A 19,807-nucleotide genomic window follows, 5' to 3' on the forward strand; every position below is an offset into this window, starting at 1 on the left:
AACGTGTTCTTGTGGGATTTGTAGTGGCAGCCTTGGAGGTTCAGTGAAACCACTAAATCCTTTGACTCCCTATTGACTCTCAGTTCAGAAGCTGTTTAAGAAAACTTTATATTACTAGGTATTCATGCATTTCTGTAGTGCACATCACTGTGTTATCTGGGTCTCCCATCATCCCTAAATCTCTTGTAAAAATGGGGTCATTGTTGCCCAAGGCTTTCAAAAAAGATTCAGCAGGGAAAGTGATCAGACAGTTCATACTTCCTCTGAAGTTTTTTTAAAAAACCCGAAGTACATTAAATGAAGTTTTATGCTCGAGGTAGTGATTCGGTAAGAGGGGGAGGGTAACAGATGTCAGTCCCTGATATTTTCCTACTGTTTGCTTTCAGGAAATTCATTTCTCACTGCTGGGAGGATGTAGCACTTCATGGCTGCATTTTCCAGGAGTATGCCAATACTGGGGATTGCTGAAGAAGCCAAGCATCTCTGCAACCAATAAACCAGCATCACGGCATAAGGAACTTGTCAATGGAAAAGAGTGAACGTGGGCAGGAGTAGACAAAAGATGCAATTGGTGATTGTCCTTGCAGTACACATAAGTGTATTACGTGGATACTATTTTCTCAGTACAGTATCTAGGCAGTAATGGTGGTGATACTTTGTAGTTTCAAAGATACTTTAGGTATTTTTTCACCCAGTGAATGACTGTTGAAGGGGTCTCCTTTCCCAAGGATGTCAAAGCACTTTCTATTACCTACTAAGCTTCTCTACCTCCCTGTGAGGTAATAGGCTAAATATTATCTCCATTTCACAGATGAGGAGATAGATGCCTAGAAACTAAGGCAAGGTGCGTTATGTCACTTTGTGGCAGAGCCAATAATAAAATCCCAGGTGAAAATCTGGCCCTACTGAAGTCAAGGGCAAAGCTCCAGGATTTCTCCCAGGCTTGGGCCAAAACCACAAGACCTTCCTCTTTCTAAAATTAAAATGCATTAAAGAATCTTTCCTATGACACATTCTGATGCTTCTTGGGTCACCCAGGCCTGTGAGTTACCTCATTGCCACCTGTTTCCAACGTGAGGGAGCCTTGCCAGTACCAGCTGGCTATTCCCTTTTCCAGTCATTGGTAAATACCCAATGGTCTGGGAATAAATTCTTGGGGCATCCTCCTGTTGATCTTTGGCACTTTATTCTTACAAGTAGGAACCAGCAAACAGAAAACAATATTAACCCCTTAGGGATAGGGCGCCTGCCCCACACTGGGCTCCTTGAGCCCTAGGCAGGCTGTGTAGGAGGCAGCCAATCAGAGAAGGGCTGAGGGAAGCAGCCAATCGAGGCCCAGCAGGTCCCTTATAAGAAGAGCTGCAGGGCAGAGCAGTTTGTCAATCCCTGGAGCTCGACGAGGGAGAAGAACTGGTTGCCTTGCAGGCTGAAGGCAGCTGGTCCGCTAGACAGAGCAGTGCTTCAGGCAGAGACCTAGAGAGGTAGCGGCATCTCCTGGGAGGCTGCAGGGATCGGCAGGCTGAGGCGAGGGTGATGGGGTCATGGGGAAGCAGCCCAGGGAACTCTGTGGAGCAGTTGGAAGGGCGGCAAGCAGCAGCCTTCTACAGGGTCCCTCCCCTCGCCGCACTGGGGGTGGTTAGATGGTAGACTGCAGTCACCCTGAGAGAAGTGGCTGGACGGGGATTGGAGAGATTGGCTTTGTCACTGAAGAGGACACTGCAGTCCTTGGAGGGACATGGGTCCAGGAGGAGAGGTGATGGAGGTGAGACACCCCCAAAAGAGGGCACGCTGGCTACCAGAGCTAATTCCCTTATTGGCCACAGGGAGGTGCCGAAGTGGTGACTGAGTTAATGTCCTGTCATGGAGTGAGGTGAGAGGCAACTAAGCAGTTCTCACAAGAGACTTTCTGAAAATCCAAATACATTGTCAGCTGCTTCTCCTTCATCTGTGGTTTTACTGATCTATGCATGCGTGTTTTGGCATATCAGCCACTTTGTTCATCTTGAGTTCCTTCTGAAGTCTCATCTCTAGTGACCAAACTGCTCCTTAATATATCATTTTCTGCCAGTGTAGACCCCTTGCCCTTATATTACCTAGGGCATATTTCTTCTTTTTAACATCCTCTGTGGTGATGACAAATGCAAATCAGCCACTTAGTGTCTCTGTAGTATCTTTCTCTGTAGTACCTTTAGTTGCTCCCTTTTCTCCCCAGTGTTAGGATTCCCTCCAAAACCTTTTCCACTCAGTTTATCCAGACCACATCAGCCAGTTCTCTGAAACCCAAGAAATCAGTTCAACTCCAGACTCTTCACTGAGGTTTCATTAGTGCCCTATGTCAAGCTACAGTTGAGCCCAATCAACTCAACTGTAGAGGTGGGTACAGAGTATACAGCCCATTAAATCAATGAACGTAATCACAAATCTGCTTAAACTCACATTTTAATACTATTGGTTAATACCTCGTATCATGCACTGGATGATTGGTGCTTGTGGATAGCTCCTGCATGTTCTTTACAAGGCCACTTGTGATTTTATGCTTTGAAAAAAAACAGAGGTTAATGAACATTCTTTGTGCAAGGCCGACACCCAGCAGTCGAGCAGATACAGCCAATCTCAGGCAAGGAATTATATAAACAAGGAAGCTTGTCAAAGTCTATATTTATTAGACCCATAAATTAAAACCACACTTCCAACACACTATGCTTTCTTTACTTTCCCAAGGTGTGCAGATGTTTTTCTGTAATGATCTAAAGACGGTTAGTAATGTTATCTAATTCTAACAAACTCTGTTGGCAAATTTGGGTGCAGGGGGTGGGGGGGTGAGAGGAAACACATTTGTATTGAAAATGGGGGCAGATAGCTTAAATTACCACTCTTATCTAATTACAGGTAGTGTTACCACCTTGTGTTCCTTGTTGTGGGATACAGGCCTCTTTATCCTGCATCATGTTCTTCTAGATCCTAATCACCCATAGCTTATACTGTAGCTGCAAATGGATTAGTACCTGGTCTTCCCAGAGAGACATGCAGCTCAAATGGTGATGAAGTATTCATCCTTTGGTTGCAGAAGGTGTTAACCTCCACTTGGAAGGAAAGGTACGGACTTCACGGAATTTGGTAACTCCAGTAGCGTCTTAAGCAGCTCACTTTCTTTGAGTGGGTTTCCCCCCTCTCTTAGGGCTAGGCTTTTCTCTTGTCCATACTGGAGACAGAGCACACATTTATCTTTTCTAAGTTGCTCAACAGCCTTCATTAGAGTGTATGCTATATTTTTTCTTCATTTACCTAAGGTGATATTTTTGTGGCACAACCAGGGGCATCTGGAAAGGATGGAATTTACATACTAGATTAGGATCCATTTGTCAGATGTATCCTGGACAGTAGCTAATTATTGGACCCCATCTATCTTACCATGGTAGATGGTATCCCCTGTCTTTCCCCTCCCCAACCCACCTTAAAAACCTTGGAGGAAGTTGGATTCTGGAGGCAACTTTGGTGTGGGAAACTTCTGGAAGTACAGTCGCTAGACGAGTTGTAGCTGGTGAGGCTGGGTGTCTGAGTGGGGGATCCACATGTAAAGAAGTGGAACATTCCTATGGGGTAGAAGCCCTATGGTAGAAGTAGCGCTTCCTAGGAATTCAAGTTGAACCTTTTGGATTTTCCTCTCCCCTGTATGGGTTCAGTTCAACTGAACCAGAATTCACAGTAAATGGATTTTAAAAATTACTGCATCTTAGTCTCAGATAATAGTGGTCTCCCATTTTGATTTTTTTTTTTTTTTACTGAAAAGGTACCAGAGTTTTGAGAAGAGTCAGGCCCACCAGTGTAAACAAAACTTCATTGACTTTGATGGAGGTATTAAGTCACTCTATATCTTCCATTATATTTGTATAATATCTATTGTGAATCTGGAGTTCATGGTCCCAGTTCTCTTTTCATTTTAGTTTAAATCCAGAGTAAGTTCGAGTAAATCTCAAAAAGTTCAGGTCACTTAAGCATGCATCACTTGGAGAAGGCTTGGATAAGCATCCAAAGCGATGCACGCAGCTAGTGAAAAATGGTGATTTGCAGAGCGCTCAGGCAGTAACATAAATAATTAAATGATCTTGTTAGCTTCTCTCTTTATATGTGAATAACTAGGCTAAAAAGATCTAAAAATGACGATGCTCAGGATAGTCTTGAAATAAGTAACATATATTTGTCTGGAAAATTAAAGTGACTACATTACACTTTGAGAAATGAATACATCAAGCAAACTATCCTAGGAAACATCGTAAATGTAAAAAGACTATCGGTGAGGACGCCTGCAGCATCTGAAGATGCAAGTTTTCTCCTGAGGGTCTGAAATCTAAACTAAATATCCATTCACTTTGGATTTCCACGTAACTGAAATGGACTCTGACAAATGGATCCTAATCATAGATCTGAGTTGTTAAACACAGTTGAAAGTTCTACGTTTATTTAGGATTAATTAGTTTGATTTGACATGACACATGAAAACTATCAATTAACCTTAGCAATGATTTCCCCTCTTTCTTCTCCTTTTAAACGAACAGCATTATTGAAAGAGAAGACAGTACAAATTTTAATGCCAAGGGGCCTATTTCTTTTAACCTGCTTCAATAATGGTTATGCCCTGGCCTTGAACTGGAGAATTCAGCATGGCATAAAGATCTCTGCCCCAATGGGGTGCAAAATGCTTATGCACAATGCTTTAGAATCAGGTCTAGCACTGGGCAGAGGATGAACTTAAAACGGCCAAGAACATTGTTACACAGCAGTTGCAACACCGGAATATGCTTTTGGAGTTCTATTCCAGTCCAGCTAGAGTGAAAAAAGTGTAGGCAGCAGAAGTCAGGTTTCAGTTGTTGATGGTCTCATCTCAGGAACCTGCTGACATGTGGATTCTGTCTCTGTAATGTGTGGAGGAACAAAGCCGCATCCTATGCTAAATAGCAGTAATGAATTTAGAGTAATACAGTAAATGGCCCAGACCCTAACACGCCAGAGCACTGGGGCTAAGCCCAATTCCGTCTCCATAAAGTACTAATTGAATCCCGAGGGAGGAATCCCCCTCATCAGTGGTAACAGTGTAGCACCTTCTAGGTAAATAACGCAGCCATGAAGGAACGCCCCCATCCATATCTTTTCCAAAAGGTTCAAACAAAATTTTGGAATACTTGTTCTGGGGAAATTTTCTTTTTCTTCCCATTGAAATTGTTTTTCTTGGTTGCGTTGTCCTGCAAAGTTCCCCATGGAAAGGGAATTCTAGTTTCCAGCCAGCTCTAGCGATTTCACTTTTTCCTCCTATTTTGCTATTCCTGTGGCTGTTTTGCAGGAGTTATTGACCTTGGAGATGGGGAACTCATTTGTATAAACATCTTGTTTCCCTGTGCTGCTTTGCCATCCCGTTCCAACCCTCTCTGTGGCCCTTCTGAAAAGGTCTCATTGTCCCCAGACACAGTCACATGTAGTGCTGAGCCTCCACGGTCCTAAAAATGGTCCTAAAAACGGACCATGCAATCTGCCAGTTCTTCTGTATCATGCTTCAGAATTGGAATTGGGTGCCTGATTCTGTGACCCTCACTCCTGTTGTGTAATGCTTATTCAGGCAAATGGCCCTCTTGAATTCACCGGGACCACTTACATAAGCAAAGGTTTCAATGAAAAGGCTCTTCCGAGGAAGCCTTCAGGCTTCAATCTGAATGCAAACGTGGGCACTGCTGTACGGCTTGAGTCAATGCTTACAGCTCATGGAGTTTCTTCTTCAACACAAGTGGTGCTGACAAATCTCCAGCAGGGTACTTTTCTCACGGAGGGATGGAGTGGATATTTTGTCGCCACTTTTTTGAAACTGGAAATCTCTCCTGCGTTGATTGTCAGAGTCCTTCTCCTAAGTGCTTTGTGCAGCCTTGTCGCTCCTCAAGCCATCGCTTCTTCCTGACTGTAGGTAGGATTTTAAGACACGATGATGATGGCAGTCTAGATGTTTATGTTTAAGATCCAGCTGCTCTCTGCAGTTCCGGAAAGAGGCCCTAACCCAGCACATAATAGCAATTGATAGTACAAGATGCTGGCTAAGCTAAACCATATATCAGTCCACCAAACCCTGGGTTTTCATGACTCTTGGGGCATTCTAATAGGATAATGCTTTCCCCAGTGAGGGGAAAGTTGACAGATTTGGGTAATATTGTGAGTGGCTGGAAAGTAGTAACTAGAGGTGTCTCTGCTTTTATGACCTATGAGTGTTGACTTGGTGGGTCTGTTTTTATTTTGAATGCTTCTTATTGTATTCAATACTTGATGATGTGCCTAAGGTTAAGACAGGCACAGTGCATATATTATTTTCAGAAATATTTTAAAAATTTTAAAATTAAAAATTTGTATATATTATGTACCATTTCCTGCAGACAAGTCTGCTTGATTCTTTTCAGCAATCTTGTATTAGCAGCAGCCAGCATAATAATGAGCCCGTTACTATGGAAATGAGATCATTACTCTTTGCTGGCTCCTGAATGATTTTTTGAGCTGCTTTTCAGTTTCGGAAAAGCTGTTCATGAATTGTGCTTATTTGGGTTATTGTCCCTCCATTACTGAAACTTGTGGGTGGGGAATCTTGGCAATTAGCAAATGGATAAAGTCCCTTAGTTTAGCATTACACAGAATCACTGCAAAGAACCATTAGACTCTGTTTGAGACCTTCAGGAGGGAAAATGGAAGAGTAGGAATTACTGTAACCATGAATATGTCCTATTTAATATCATAACAAACCCATGGCCAGCTAACCATTTGTTACACCATGCCCACTTCTCATGGTGAAGGAACATCTGAGCTATAGGCCCACTGTTACTGTAATACGAGCAAATGCTCCTATCTACCATCTGAGCTCAGAGATACCGCATTAACAGTATAGAGGCAATCTGCCCCCCCCCCCCCCCGCCAGTGGGATAGCAATCCAGTTGGACACATCCGCTAGGAGGTAATCTTACAAACCTCACCAAATCTTAATAATTTTGTGGCAATTCCTGGCTGGAAAAAGCTGCAGGCCCCTGCCCCTTATGCATCCCTTTTAACTTCATCCTCGGAATCCGTGTGAATTCCAGACTGAGGCTCATGGGAAATAACATCAATGAGAGGAACACTGTAAAATCTGAAATTAAAGTAATTTCACACTTCTGTTGCCTCAATGTGATAATGCTAGAATAATTATGGAGGAAGGCTCCAAGTTACTCATACAGAGGACAGCCTTTTCAAATGGGCTTTGCTTTATTCCCCTGGGTTTGCTTTTTTTATATGCATGTCTGTGTGTTCCTGAGAGAGGTAGGGTTTTGTGTCAGTGTTATTTTGAGGCATGGATCTTGCAGTACAGCCAGCCATAGATAGGAAGCTATAAGAACGCTCCTCTACTTCCAGCTATGGACAGGAATAGCCACCTCTTCCTCTGTATTCTTATGGGTAGGAGGCTACCCCAGTATATAGGGATAAGGACCTGGTGTCTATGCACATCTCTAGGCTGCACCCTATGTTTTCTTAGGGATAGAAACAGGCATCATTTCCTAGCCCTAGCAACAGCCCTGTATAGATACCCATACCCTCATAATAGTCACTTGCCACATCTATATGCTCTTTTATTAACATGCAGACATAAGTTGTGTGCACACAGTGTCCCCAAATCTAGCCATGTCCTTTTGAGACTCCATCATGTGAGGAAAGACATTTAGACTTCCCTCCGCTCCACTAAGATCAGCTCTTCTTTGAGGTTTGTTTCCTCTAACACAGCATGGTGAACCGTGCTAACAGCAGCACTGGTGCAAATGAGCTTTGTGGCCCCTGCACTGAGTAGTGGAAGCAAATAATTCCCACTCTTGTTGCCAGATGACTCTGGGGCCAGGGAGATTGTTCTGTTCACAACGCGCGACCCTCAGACTTTCGCTTGATGCGCGTCTCTTTGAGAAGCAACTTTTCAGTTGCTCTTGTGCAAAATTGTAGCAGCTCCGATACTTTCCAACTCAGCATTCTGAAGGCAAATGCAGTAAGTACACACAGGGTTGGAAAGGCTTGCTACTAGCCTAGTGGTGTTCACTTCCTCAGGTTTCTCCTCTAGCTTTGACTTTAAACTTTTTGTTACTGATTTGTATTAGAACCAAGATTTGGTTCAACTTACCTTTGTTTCCTAGAGGCACCTTTATTCAATATGTGCGACTACACTAAAGGGGCAAAATATTCCCAAATCGTCACTGGTGTTTTCCTTAAGTCTTCAGCGTTATGAGAACTGCAGCGAAAAGCTTGGGAAAAAGAAAACAAAGAAGGCAAAATAAAGAGATGCCACATGTTGGTTTTTAAATGTCAGGATGTTTGCATACTTGAAAGTTACTGTATTGCCAGCCTCAAGGGAGAGTTGCATTTTCGTGCCCCAGTAGGCATTGCAAAGTTACAAAGTCCACACTTGCATGCCAGTTAGTTAATCCTGCAGAATGATAATCTACTTTAGCCCATCATTTCATTTGTCAGAGCAAATGCCTCTGATGGTGCCAGTTTGCATTACACAACTGCCCATTTGTTAGATAACTGCTCTTTCCTTGTATACAGTATGAAATTGACAGTATTCTGCATGGAGCATATATATAAATAAAATCTGGTATTTCTTCTGTATGTAATATAATTACACTGGCAAGAAAAGTGTAATGTTGCTGGCAGTGTTTCTGCTTCAGTGCCCCATGGTTCAGTGATTTTAAGGAGATGAATTTAAAACTTTCCAGCTGTGACCTGCCGAGGCGGAGAGAGAGGACTGAATCCCAAAATAGCACTCTTGTTTTGGAAGGAAAGGAGCACTTCGAGTGCTGGGGCAGGATCTGAGCAATGTGTGTGTTCATGAATGAAATCCCACAAACAATTGAATGTTTCATATTTGGATTTATTCAGGTTTGTGAATGTCCCAGTCGGCGTATGCTCAAGTGCTCAGCTGAGTTTAACTGAGGTTGCTTAAGCTCATGAGCCTGGAAGACTGGGAAGAACCTTTGCGGTAAAGTTTGACTAGAGCTGGCAATTGCCTGAAGCCCGAGGGTTCTGACAAACTATGACAGCAGTGAGTTGCATGGTAGCTCTAAGACGCTGAAGATTAAGGAGGCATTCATTTGGTTTTTTTGAGAGGGTTTCCCTTACATGCCAGAAAATAAAAATGTCCAGGGATGTCACTGCATCATCCCCATGTTCAATCAGGTGTGCAAAATGGCATCCTTTGCACGCACCATACGTGTGAGGTCATGCTGTGCAAAGAATGCCATTTTGTTCATGCATTGAGGGATCAGACCGAATTGTCCCATGGGCACAGCTGGTCTTGGACCATGTCTTGCCCACACAAACAGCATGCCACTGATGGGATGGACCAGTGGAGGGGAGGGGTTGAAAATGTGACATGACTATTACGGGGCTGGTTGACACTAACGAATGCCCTTTTTCACCAAAAGAGGGGAGAAAAGGTCTTTCCAAGTCAAGTTTGAAGCATATTTGCAAGACTACATGTGGAATCTTGCACTCATGGTCTCTGGATCCTTATAGACCTAGAGAATGTACTGACAATCAAATCCAGGGATGGGGGCAGTGATAGAGGGAAAAGATCATCTTTCAACCCAAAGGCAATGCCTTGACTTGAAGAGGACTGGGATTAGGCTCCATGTGAGTTCTGCCCAAGACTTTTCAGGGAGCAGATTTAGGCCCTAAGGGGTCTGATCACATGGTACATTTAACCATTCTTGCCTTTTGAAAATGTAATCTTTCTACCACCCCTTGTGCTCTATGCTGATGAAAGAAGATGGGCACACTGTTTGCAAACCTCCTTGCAGAAACAGTGCTCCATGGATAATCCAGTCCATTGTGCGCTAGTTTTCTCTCTGCCTATCCCTCTAGCTCAGGGGTTCTTAAACTTGATTGTACGGTGACCCCTTTCTGACAACAAAACTTACTACAAGACCCCACGAGGGGGGACTGAAGCAAAGTGCCCTTTCAGTGTAGGAGCAAACAAAGAAAATATAATCAGTGGCCCAGACCCAACTAAAACTTTCCTAACAACTAGACCTGTTGAAAACACAACTTGTTATTGATCTATGATTTGGCTAATCCCCCTCTCCTGGAAAGCATTGTAAATCTTTTAGTTGACAGCTGATAATGGCATATGCTTTGACTTCTGCCAGGGACTGCCAACTTTTCTACATTCTGTTAAAGTTCAGATGAAGAAACTGAACCATTGAACCTGTTGAAGTTTGAGCTCCACTGATGAGCTAAGGAGAGGAGGGGGAGGAATAATAAAAGGTTTCAGACAGAATTTAACTTGATTTCCAGCCCAAATTTGTTCTATGGCAGAGTTCTGGGTACATTTGGGAGAGCAGGGTGGTTATTTCTTTTTTGAAACAATCGGTCTGTAAACTCCATCCCTCTGTCAAGCTTCATCACTTAGTAACAACACGATACCCCCGTAGATCAGACCTGGGCTGGAACAATTCTTATTGAGCACATCTGTCCACTACAACCTTTTCCTCAGTTCTATGGCATGATTGCGTGTGCAGTGTTCATTCAGACAAGACTGCAGCTGAGGAGCGTGGCTCCTTTTAAGCCTGTTTTCTGTCTGCTTCTGTGTCCTCGGTTTAGTCTGCATCCTTGTGTTTTAGCTGGTTAGCAGGCCTTTTGTTCCTCTTAATTTCAAGAGATTAAACTTTAGCTCTGCAACAGTCGCCAATCCTTCCCTCTGGTACTATGTCTCAGGCTTGCATTTAGTGTTGCTGAATGTTATAGGAACAAGCACTACCTCATTTCTTCCAGGAGCCCACAGTACATTGTAAAAATTTCAGAAATGGCTCTTGTCCAGCATGCAGGTTTACAAACATGTTATGACCACCAATACTTCCTAGTTATCTTCAGGCAACTCCACATATCTCTTAAGTAGAACACATTTCTAAACCTGAGGGCTACCCCTGAGCCCACTGTCTGCCTTCATTTGCACCCTTTAGTGACTGGTCTATAGTTCTGTGGCAAGTCCCCGCGTCCTCTCTATGTAGGCTGATGCACAGACCGGGGCGAGCTGATGGATGGAACTTTAATATCCAGTTTGATAAAATTCATTCTTCTTTAGCACCCGGAAACATATAATAGTCTCAGCTTTCTTTAACTTTCACAGAGCCATCACGGCTATAATTCTGACATTTACAAAAAAGTGGGAGGACATTTTACATGAATCAGAGATTGGCTCCACTGTATTAGAAATTGGGAAAAGACAAGATGACATTAAAAGAAAGTAACAGAAATAAGTGTGTATGTGACAGAGAAATCTACCCATGTAAATGATCGCATAAGAAAAGTGGAACGGTTGAGAGAGGATACCATATAGGGCAGAGAAACACATGCTAATGGTACTCATAACCACAACAATCATCTGCCGTTGTAGCAGGCATCCTCAGCCAGGGAGGGGGGAGTATTTATGGGACCTCTGGAAGGCCGTTTCTTCACACCCAGCAGCTTCATGCACATATGAAGCAAGACCAGTCATCTGGATTTCATTCCTCATTGAGTTGTCACCCCCACAGTTTCCTGTCCATAGCTGATCAGAGGAGGAGATTGGCTCTCAGTGAAGTCTTTCAATACAGTTAATAAGTAAATACTGGCTGTTTTCTAACTGGGCATCTTTATGCTTCTGGATCTCTGTAATTCCCAGCTCACTGTACCCTTTAAACTAAGCCAACATTTTCAAGCCTTAGTTTACACTGGGAGCAGCGATAGAAATTTGCTCGCCCATGCCTAGTGTGAACTGTGGTTAATAAGCAGTGACGTGTTTGAACACAGTGTACTCCCAAGAGCAAAAAAGGAACTGAGCTAAACAAGACCTTCCCTAGACTATTTCTCTTCCTAAATATGCACTTGCTCACACTAATCTTCCACTACAGTTCTGAAGTAATTACCTATTAGGGGAACTCACACGTGAATAAAACCAGTTACCCAGATGACAGTCGTTAAACAGCCTCGAAGATACTCTGTTTCAAACTGCTCTGATTGCATATACAGTCAGGGCCGTGCTTTGACCTCTTAGGTAACTGTGTATGCCAGAGGGGTGCAGATGCAGAGAGGCCTCTGCTGCCTCCAGCACACCCACATAATTTTGGCTCAGAGAGCTAGGGAGCATGATTAGCACTGCTGCTTTCCCTCGGCACGCCCCAGAGGGGGTGTTCCAGTGTTGGCACAAATGCCTCCATAGCAAGCTGCAGGGGTGCTTTGGGACAGATCCCTTTTCTGCGGAAAAGGACCTAGGGGTGACAGTGGATGAGAAGCTGGATATGAGTCAGCAGTGTGCCCTTGTTGCCAAGAAGGCCAATGGCATTTTGGGATGTATAAGTAGGGGCATAGCGAGCAGATCGAGGGATGTGATCGTTCCCCTCTATTCGACATTGGTGAGGCCTCATCTGGAGTACTGTGTCCAGTTTTGGGCCCCACACTACAAGAAGGATGTGGATAAATTGGAGAGAGTCCAGCGAAGGGCAACAAAAATGATTAGGGGTCTGGAACACATGACTTATGAGGAGAGGCTGAGGGAGCTGGGATTGTTTAGTCTGCAGAAGAGAAGAATGAGGGGGGATTTGATAGCTGCTTTCAACTACCTGAAAGGGGGTTCCAAAGAGGATGGCTCTAGACTGTTCTCAATGGTAGCAGATGACAGAACGAGGAGTAATGGTCTCAAGTTGCAGTGGGGGAGGTTTAGATTGGATATTAGGAAAAACTTTTTCACTAGGAGGGTGGTGGAATGCGTTAGAATCTCCTTCCTTAGAGGTTTTTAAGGTCAGGCTTGACAAAGCCCTGGCTGGGATGATTTAACTGGGGATTGGTCCTGCTTCGAGGAAGGGGTTGGACTAGATGACCTTCTGGGGTCCCTTCCAATCCTGATATTCTATGATTTACTGTGTGTCACATGCAGGCGTAACGTCCCACCACCAACACACTTGGATGCTAACCCCGTGCTTCGCTGGCTCCCAGGGCCATCATTTATCCCAATGTGTTCAGTGAACTTATTTGGTAGTTCTAAGTTGACATCGGAATGGAAAGAAGCTGGTGTTCAGTGTAGGCAAATGAGTCACTGATCTGCATGTTCTGCCTTGTTTCTTTCCACAAAAGTATTGTATGGGAGTTCTAAGAGCTCCCTGCCATTTCATCTGAGAAGCCTAAAGAGGGAGGGATAGAAGATCATGTTTGTGGGGAAAAAAATAATCTACGAAAAATGGCATTTTAGATTGTGGGTGATTTTATAAAGAGCATAAAACAAATACATTGTTTTTTTAAGATCTAAGGGCAGTCCATAGTGATCAAAGTTTGCTATAATTTGGCAGTGCTTTATGGGCAGAATAATTTCTCAGCTTGGCCAAGAGCCCAGGTATTTTTATTAAAGTTGCAACCAAAGGTTGGTTATTACTTTGTCCTTCATTTCCTCCCACCGCCCCAGCCCGCATACCCATTGTGCTGGTGATAGATTGGACAGTTCATCTGATATTGCTCTCTGCCGCACTCAGACAGATCATCATCATTTGCATGATTCATGATATCTGTCTAGATTACCATCGATCTAGCACTGTACAGTTCTGGGCTTTTTCCTGAGCTATAATTTTATCTCAAAAGGAACTAACTCTCCTGAGCTTAGTTTGGGGCTAAAGTACGACTACTGGCTCAAGAGCCCTACCAAGGGTATTTTTTTCATATATCTTTGACAACAGGGGTACTGATTTTTGTTTTTAATCAGACTGGAGATGTGAAAGCAGGTACAAGGCATAATGAGTGTTCCTGGTGCAAAAGCCTGTCAATGCAAGTCAAAGTCTAAACACTTCATAACAAAGCCTGAGATCTACTTATGTCAGGGTTTTGCCCCTGCCCAAATACATTTTCACACTGGTTTGTTAAGACGATGTGAAGTGGGCAACACTTCCGGGGTGATACACTCACATCTAACCAGCTCACTGCATCGACCACAGCGGGCATATGCACTTTTATTAAATAAGGACCCATAAAATGGGAGCAACCATGTTTCGTCTCCTTTCTACAAAAGCATCGTAAGCGTAGCATATGTTCAGTGTAGGCAAATGAGTCAAAATGGCCATTCTATGCCTTTGAGTGGTGTTTTAAGAAACATGAGCTGATCAGGGAAATGAAACTGTAATATACTGCAGTCAGTAGCCAAATAGAATGCATTGTTGGATGCAAAGTATAAAAATTTGAGAGCAATTTATGGAGTAAATAATTGAAACGAGTTTCCAACTATATGCCCAAAAATTTATAGTCAGAGTTAGTTATCTGGGAGAACAAGGAGTCTAATTTACCCCAGTCAATGGAGTGACACACCAGGGATCATCTTGGTCTCTGTTCAAAGCATGCCTTGCCTAAGAGCTTGTCTACAGGTGCAAATTTACCAATTATACAGCACGATTTCTAAAGTGATAGCATGACGGATTCCAACACTTTCTGGAACTCCATACGGCTGTCGACAAGCAGGGCCAGCTCTAGATTTTTTGTCGTCCCAAGCGCGCAACTGCCCAAGCCCAGAAAAAAAAAAGGGATAGCCAGAGTGTCACCCCAAGCACGTGCTTGCTTTGCTGGTGCCTAGAGCTGGTTCCTGTTGACAAGCTTTTAACGTTGCTCTAATTGCTGAGACACGGGAGGCTCACTCACCTACTGAAAAGGTTTTTTTCCATAGCTCATACAAGTTGGTGGCTACAGTTCAGTTATAAAACTTTAAGTTCTCTCCCCCGAAGCTGAGCCTACATGCTATACAGCAGATGAAATCATGCCCTTCTTTTACAAGCTGTGATGATTTTATATCTGGGTTGGATACATCATTAGAAATGCCAGAAGTTTGTCAGAGTGTGTTAAAACCTACCACAAGAGTTGCATCAGCACAGGGATGTACTAAGTCGAATAGAAAGCTATCAGATAGGTGTAAAATCCCCAAGGCCAAATAGTCCTCTCCATTTCGAATGGTGGTGCTCTCTCCTTTTTATATAAAAAGGGAGCATCAGCATGGACCTGATCCCACAGGCAGATCCATGCAGCCAGAGCCTTGAGCCCCTGCACAGCCCAGCGTAGCCTTGATAAGCAGATGTGCTCACCTGCTCAATTTTGGTACTGTCAATGTGCTGCTGTGCAGCATTTAGCACAACTTTCCCTGCAATTACGGGTTAGAGTTGCACTACGAAACCTCAGGTTCCCAGTACCCCTTATCGCTAGGCAATTTGACTCTAGCTCCACCCTCCATGAAAGGCCAAGCCGGAACCCTGGCACTGAACAGCCATATGTTTGGGGCAAGTTCAAATGTCCACTTCATGGCTGAGAGGAACATTTCTTTTTTTAATCTACAGGGGGAAATAGATAAGATGATCTAATGGGCTCTTAGAACCTTAAACTCCTTTTCCCTTGTCTGACCACCTGAATATACAGGCCCTTAAATTTCAGTTCAGGTTAAGTCTAACATGTTAATGGCAAGATTTTTCATATATCATAGCTAATGGTGAGCTTGCTAAGTCCCTTAGCCATGATCTAAGTGCATACTTTAAGAAAGAGTTCTAACTAGTTCTGGCTTTCAGCATGCAGATGTGAGTTTCTTTAACTAACAAACAGTTCTCTACCTGTTAGCAGGACTTTAGTCCTGGTAGCAGGTAAATACTGAGGCATGCTTGAGGGAAGTGCTGTCCCTGGAAATTATCAGCACAGGAGCTGAGCTTATTGAAGTACCACCCTGCCTCAGAATCATAATCATCTCTTTCATACATCCCCAAGAGGCAGTAGTCAGAGTTCTGATAAAGTTCTGTACATTCATTTGTGAAGAACAAAGAGTTTATCAAGCTGACTCGCTTGTCTTCTACAGCATAATACTGGGAGATTCTTTTATGGATTTCGTCCATTGACAGGGCTCTTCCCTGTCTATAAATGCTCTTCCACCTTGATCGTTAGCAACAGCCAGCGTTTTATAGTTTGAGATTCACTTGGAGAATTTAACACTTTTTAAAATTCACTGAATTTAATTTATTCCTTTGTGCTTATTTCAGGAAAGTTACCATCTCTGTATGAACCTTAATTTACAGCCCGTGAATGAAAAATAGGCTTATAAAATCAGTTTCCACCACTGCTCTTTTCACCAAAGCTAATGATTGTGTTATTAACACACATTAATGGCAAAAGGACATTTCTGACTAACACGCTGACTGGGCCAGAAGGTGTGGGCTCAAACTGGGAACTATTTCAGGCTGCTGAGTTTCTAGGTGCTGTTCATAGCTCTAACGGTTTTCATCCCCAAAGATGACAAAATACTTCACAAACTGCAGGTCTGATCCTGCAAACACTTTATTACCAAGCGCCGTGCTCATTACAGATGGACGATTGCGACAGGCGGGACTGAGTCAGGGATTGGTGCTGAGTCCTTTCTTCTTTATCCTCTGCCTCTTCTTGGGAAGAGTAACGCTCAGCAGAAGAACTCGGCATACAGGCTCACGGATGGAGTGAGCAAGTGCTGCATGGGCCCCCCCAGCCTGAAGAGTAATCTAGGTAACGTGTGTGACACAAGACAGGATCTCTCTGCATCAAATTATAAACCCCTTCTACTGTTTGACACAGTCAGTGGCTCCACGTCTTAGTGAAAATAAGTTGGACATGCCCAATCGGCTGCTGGCTCAACCTCAGGGAACTGATCTGACAAGGGGCAGGGGTGCTGCTTGGTGCAGGGGGGCTCATAGGAGAGAGAGCGCCCATGCCAGATGATCGTAAGGCAGCAGTTCTGCTGCTGAGGAATACTTTGGTAAATTGTCACTAAAAGAGCCATTGCAGAATCCTTCCACCAAGGATTTCTTCCAAAGAACCTCAAGAGAGAGTCCGTCGCCAATTGCCCTTTGACGTGGGATACAACCGTACTGTAGTTGAAGTGTGTTGCTATCTGAACATACTTATCTGCCTGCTGGGCGGTTTCCTGCACCTTCCTCCGAAGCAGCTGATACTGGGCTAGATGGACCAGAGGTCAGATCCACTGGGGCTAGTCCTATGTTTCAGTATTTCTGTGATGGAGTGAGGGGAGTCCCACTACTACTTTTGATACCCGCTGCCCATGAAGTTTACACGCACTGTCCCTGAAACTAGCCCATCCAAATCCCCTCTCCCTAGAATGTCCCAAGAGGCAGAGGAACAAACGCACTCCTTGTAGAAAACCACACGGGCGGAATATCAAAAGCACAATCTGCTAGTAGTTACAGAAATGTCTGAGGAGTCAGAACACCAGTGATTGGTGGATGCCTGAGAAGACGGGATTTCCACTCATATGTTGGGGCACTTTCAAATATACCATGTGAGTTAGCTTACAGAGCACAGAGACCATGATCTGTGCTTCTAAATACATCTGCCAGAAAGTCACACACTGTGCTTTCTAGCATTTGCAAGCACCCCCAATTACTGGTAAAGCTAGCTATTGGGCAGATGGTAGAAGGAAAAAAAAATCTCTATAGGGTGGCGCTATGAACACACTGGCTTCAGAGATCTCCCTTTGAGACAAAGATATAAACCAAGCACAATTATAGCATCAACGGACCAGCCACCACACCCCCTTTGGCCAGTAAGGCCATGGCTTCACTGCAGACTTAACTCAGCTGTGACCCCTAACGTAAGTCTGGTCCACACCAAAAGGGCCAAAGAGGAAAGCAAAACTACAGGGCGGGTGAGAAAGCATACGCTCAGTATGTGGGGGAGACTGTTGGGCTCTGGGTGTTTCACAGAACCACGATAACCCCCTGCACTTTAACATAGCTCAGTTTGGCCCATAGAGATACAAGAGGTAAATCTGGTGTAAAGCCAGAGCAACGCCGTTCACCTTAGCACTGTGCCAGCCTGAAAACACTGCCTCAGAAGGGGGTAAAAATGATCAAACGACACTTGGCTCTGTAACATGCTTTGCAAATGCAAAGCAGCGTATAAAACATCAAGTAATTAATGCTTCCAACACCCCTGTGAGGTAGCCAAGTGTCTGTTAGCCTATGTTTACAGAGCTCTAGTTGCCAGGAGAAACATTTTTCCTATTCATACCAGTTCTGAAAGAAATCAGAAGAGGAGTATGCAGATTTCTGTGCTTACAACACAATGAGTGGGCAATTTGTCACTGTGTGTGTGTGTCTTTCTTCTAGCGCAAGCAAAGTCTAGAGCTTGCTGGTGGCAATTGTGCGTTTGGTGATAGTTTTAGTAGGTCAGCGGTGTCCCAAATCCAGCAGAGAAACAACCAACCCCAATAGATGGGGTCTGTTTGGAGCTACATGAGGCGCTTGCAGTGTTCACCATTTCCCGTGCTGTCTCCTGCTCGCTGCGCGATAACATTGTTGGCATCAGATTTTACAGGTCACAGGAAAAAGAACTAAATTAGAATTTTAGAGATCAATGAGTCTGGATTCATTTATATGCAAAAATATTTTAAACGTATCAAGAACAGCTTCTGAAAGCTTATTTTCCCCACATAGGCAAATGATTTTTCTCAGTGAAGGAGAAGGTGGTCAGGGAAGAGGGCCTTAGCTGTTTTCCATGCTAAACTTCTTTGTTTTCCTGTTAACTAAGAATAGATAAGCTTATCTAATTGCTTTGGGGAGGGGGTTCTCTTTTTGCTCCTATGGTTTATGAAATTGTTGGATAAGAAATCTAATTACTTGCTGTCAGTATGTGTTTAATGGAAGAAGCAGACACAAGTGGTAATTTATTTTTCTCAATCACCATATTAGGCCAGAGGTGTAATTTGGATTCCTCTCTCATTTCAGGAGGTGGGCATTTCTTTTGAAGGGTTGAGAAGACTACAGAGGTTGCATGTAAATGTCGAGGGTTTTTGTTAAATAAATCAATCAAGCAATGAGTTCTCTATTTGTATATGATAAAAAAAGAGAACACATTCTCTTTTTATTTAATTTTATTCATACTATATATATAGGTCTGTGTCTGTGCAATTGTACAGCCAGATACCCCAAAGCAAAGATGTACCCTCTGGAGAGGGGCGGGGGCCTGTGTTCCAATGGAAGCATATTTCTGCAGCAGTGACCGTTTCAGGCTGGGCACTGACATTGTGTGGGAGCAGCACCTACCTACCTTGCCTGTGACATATGCTCATGAATACTTGAAGGTCAACATGTCAGCGCCCTGTATTATGTTAAGAGGGAGGGATTAGGGCAGGGTGCTGCTGCACTGCAAAAAGCTGCTAGGCAGCCCAGTATATAAAGATCCTACCAAAAATGAGCGAGGCTCATTGAACCCATCCTGGGTTTGGCTTCTTGGGCGCATGCATGCCTGGAAAAGCTGATAGGCAATACAGACCTCATAGGGGAAGTGATGGATATCCACCACTTCTAGTGCATTCTTTAGAAGTATGGAAAAGAATTTGAAAAATAACCTCTGAGGCCTTTTCTTCCACAACGAGCGTGCAGCACATTGGGATGTGGAGAGCGCGTCCCTAAAGCATTTATGGTTTGTTACCACTTCTGCAAACTAACTGAAATGCTTTCTCTTATTCCCACAGTTTGACATGCAAAGGATAACGCTGGAAGAGCTCAAACATATTCTGTATCATGCATTCCAGGATCATTTAACAATGAAGGACATTGAAAACATCATCATCAATGAAGAGGAGAGTTTGAATGAAAACTCTGGCAACTGCCAACCAGAGTTTGAAGGTGGTGAAAAGTTGTTATGTCTTTTCTCTCTAAGCTTTTCTTTGTTATGAAACTCTAGCAGGATCCTGAGGTCCTTTCCGAAGGTTTTAATGGGAACTGACCTG

At 43.7% G+C, this 19,807-nt stretch overlaps 1 protein-coding gene across 1 annotated transcript in view; it reads left to right on the forward strand.

Moving 5' to 3' along the window:
• CALN1 (calneuron 1) overlaps positions 1 to 19,807 on the forward strand; it is a 184,476-nt gene that overhangs the window by 144,166 nt on the left and 20,503 nt on the right. Inside the window, exon 5 of the mRNA XM_048824173.2 lies at positions 19,550 to 19,703. Coding sequence (XP_048680130.1) covers positions 19,550 to 19,703 — 154 coding nt within the window. The remainder of the gene's footprint in view (positions 1 to 19,549; positions 19,704 to 19,807) is intronic.

The sequence above is a fragment of the Caretta caretta genome, chromosome 17 (genome assembly GCF_965140235.1).
Source record: "Caretta caretta isolate rCarCar2 chromosome 17, rCarCar1.hap1, whole genome shotgun sequence".
NCBI classification, from domain to species: domain Eukaryota; kingdom Metazoa; phylum Chordata; order Testudines; family Cheloniidae; genus Caretta; species Caretta caretta.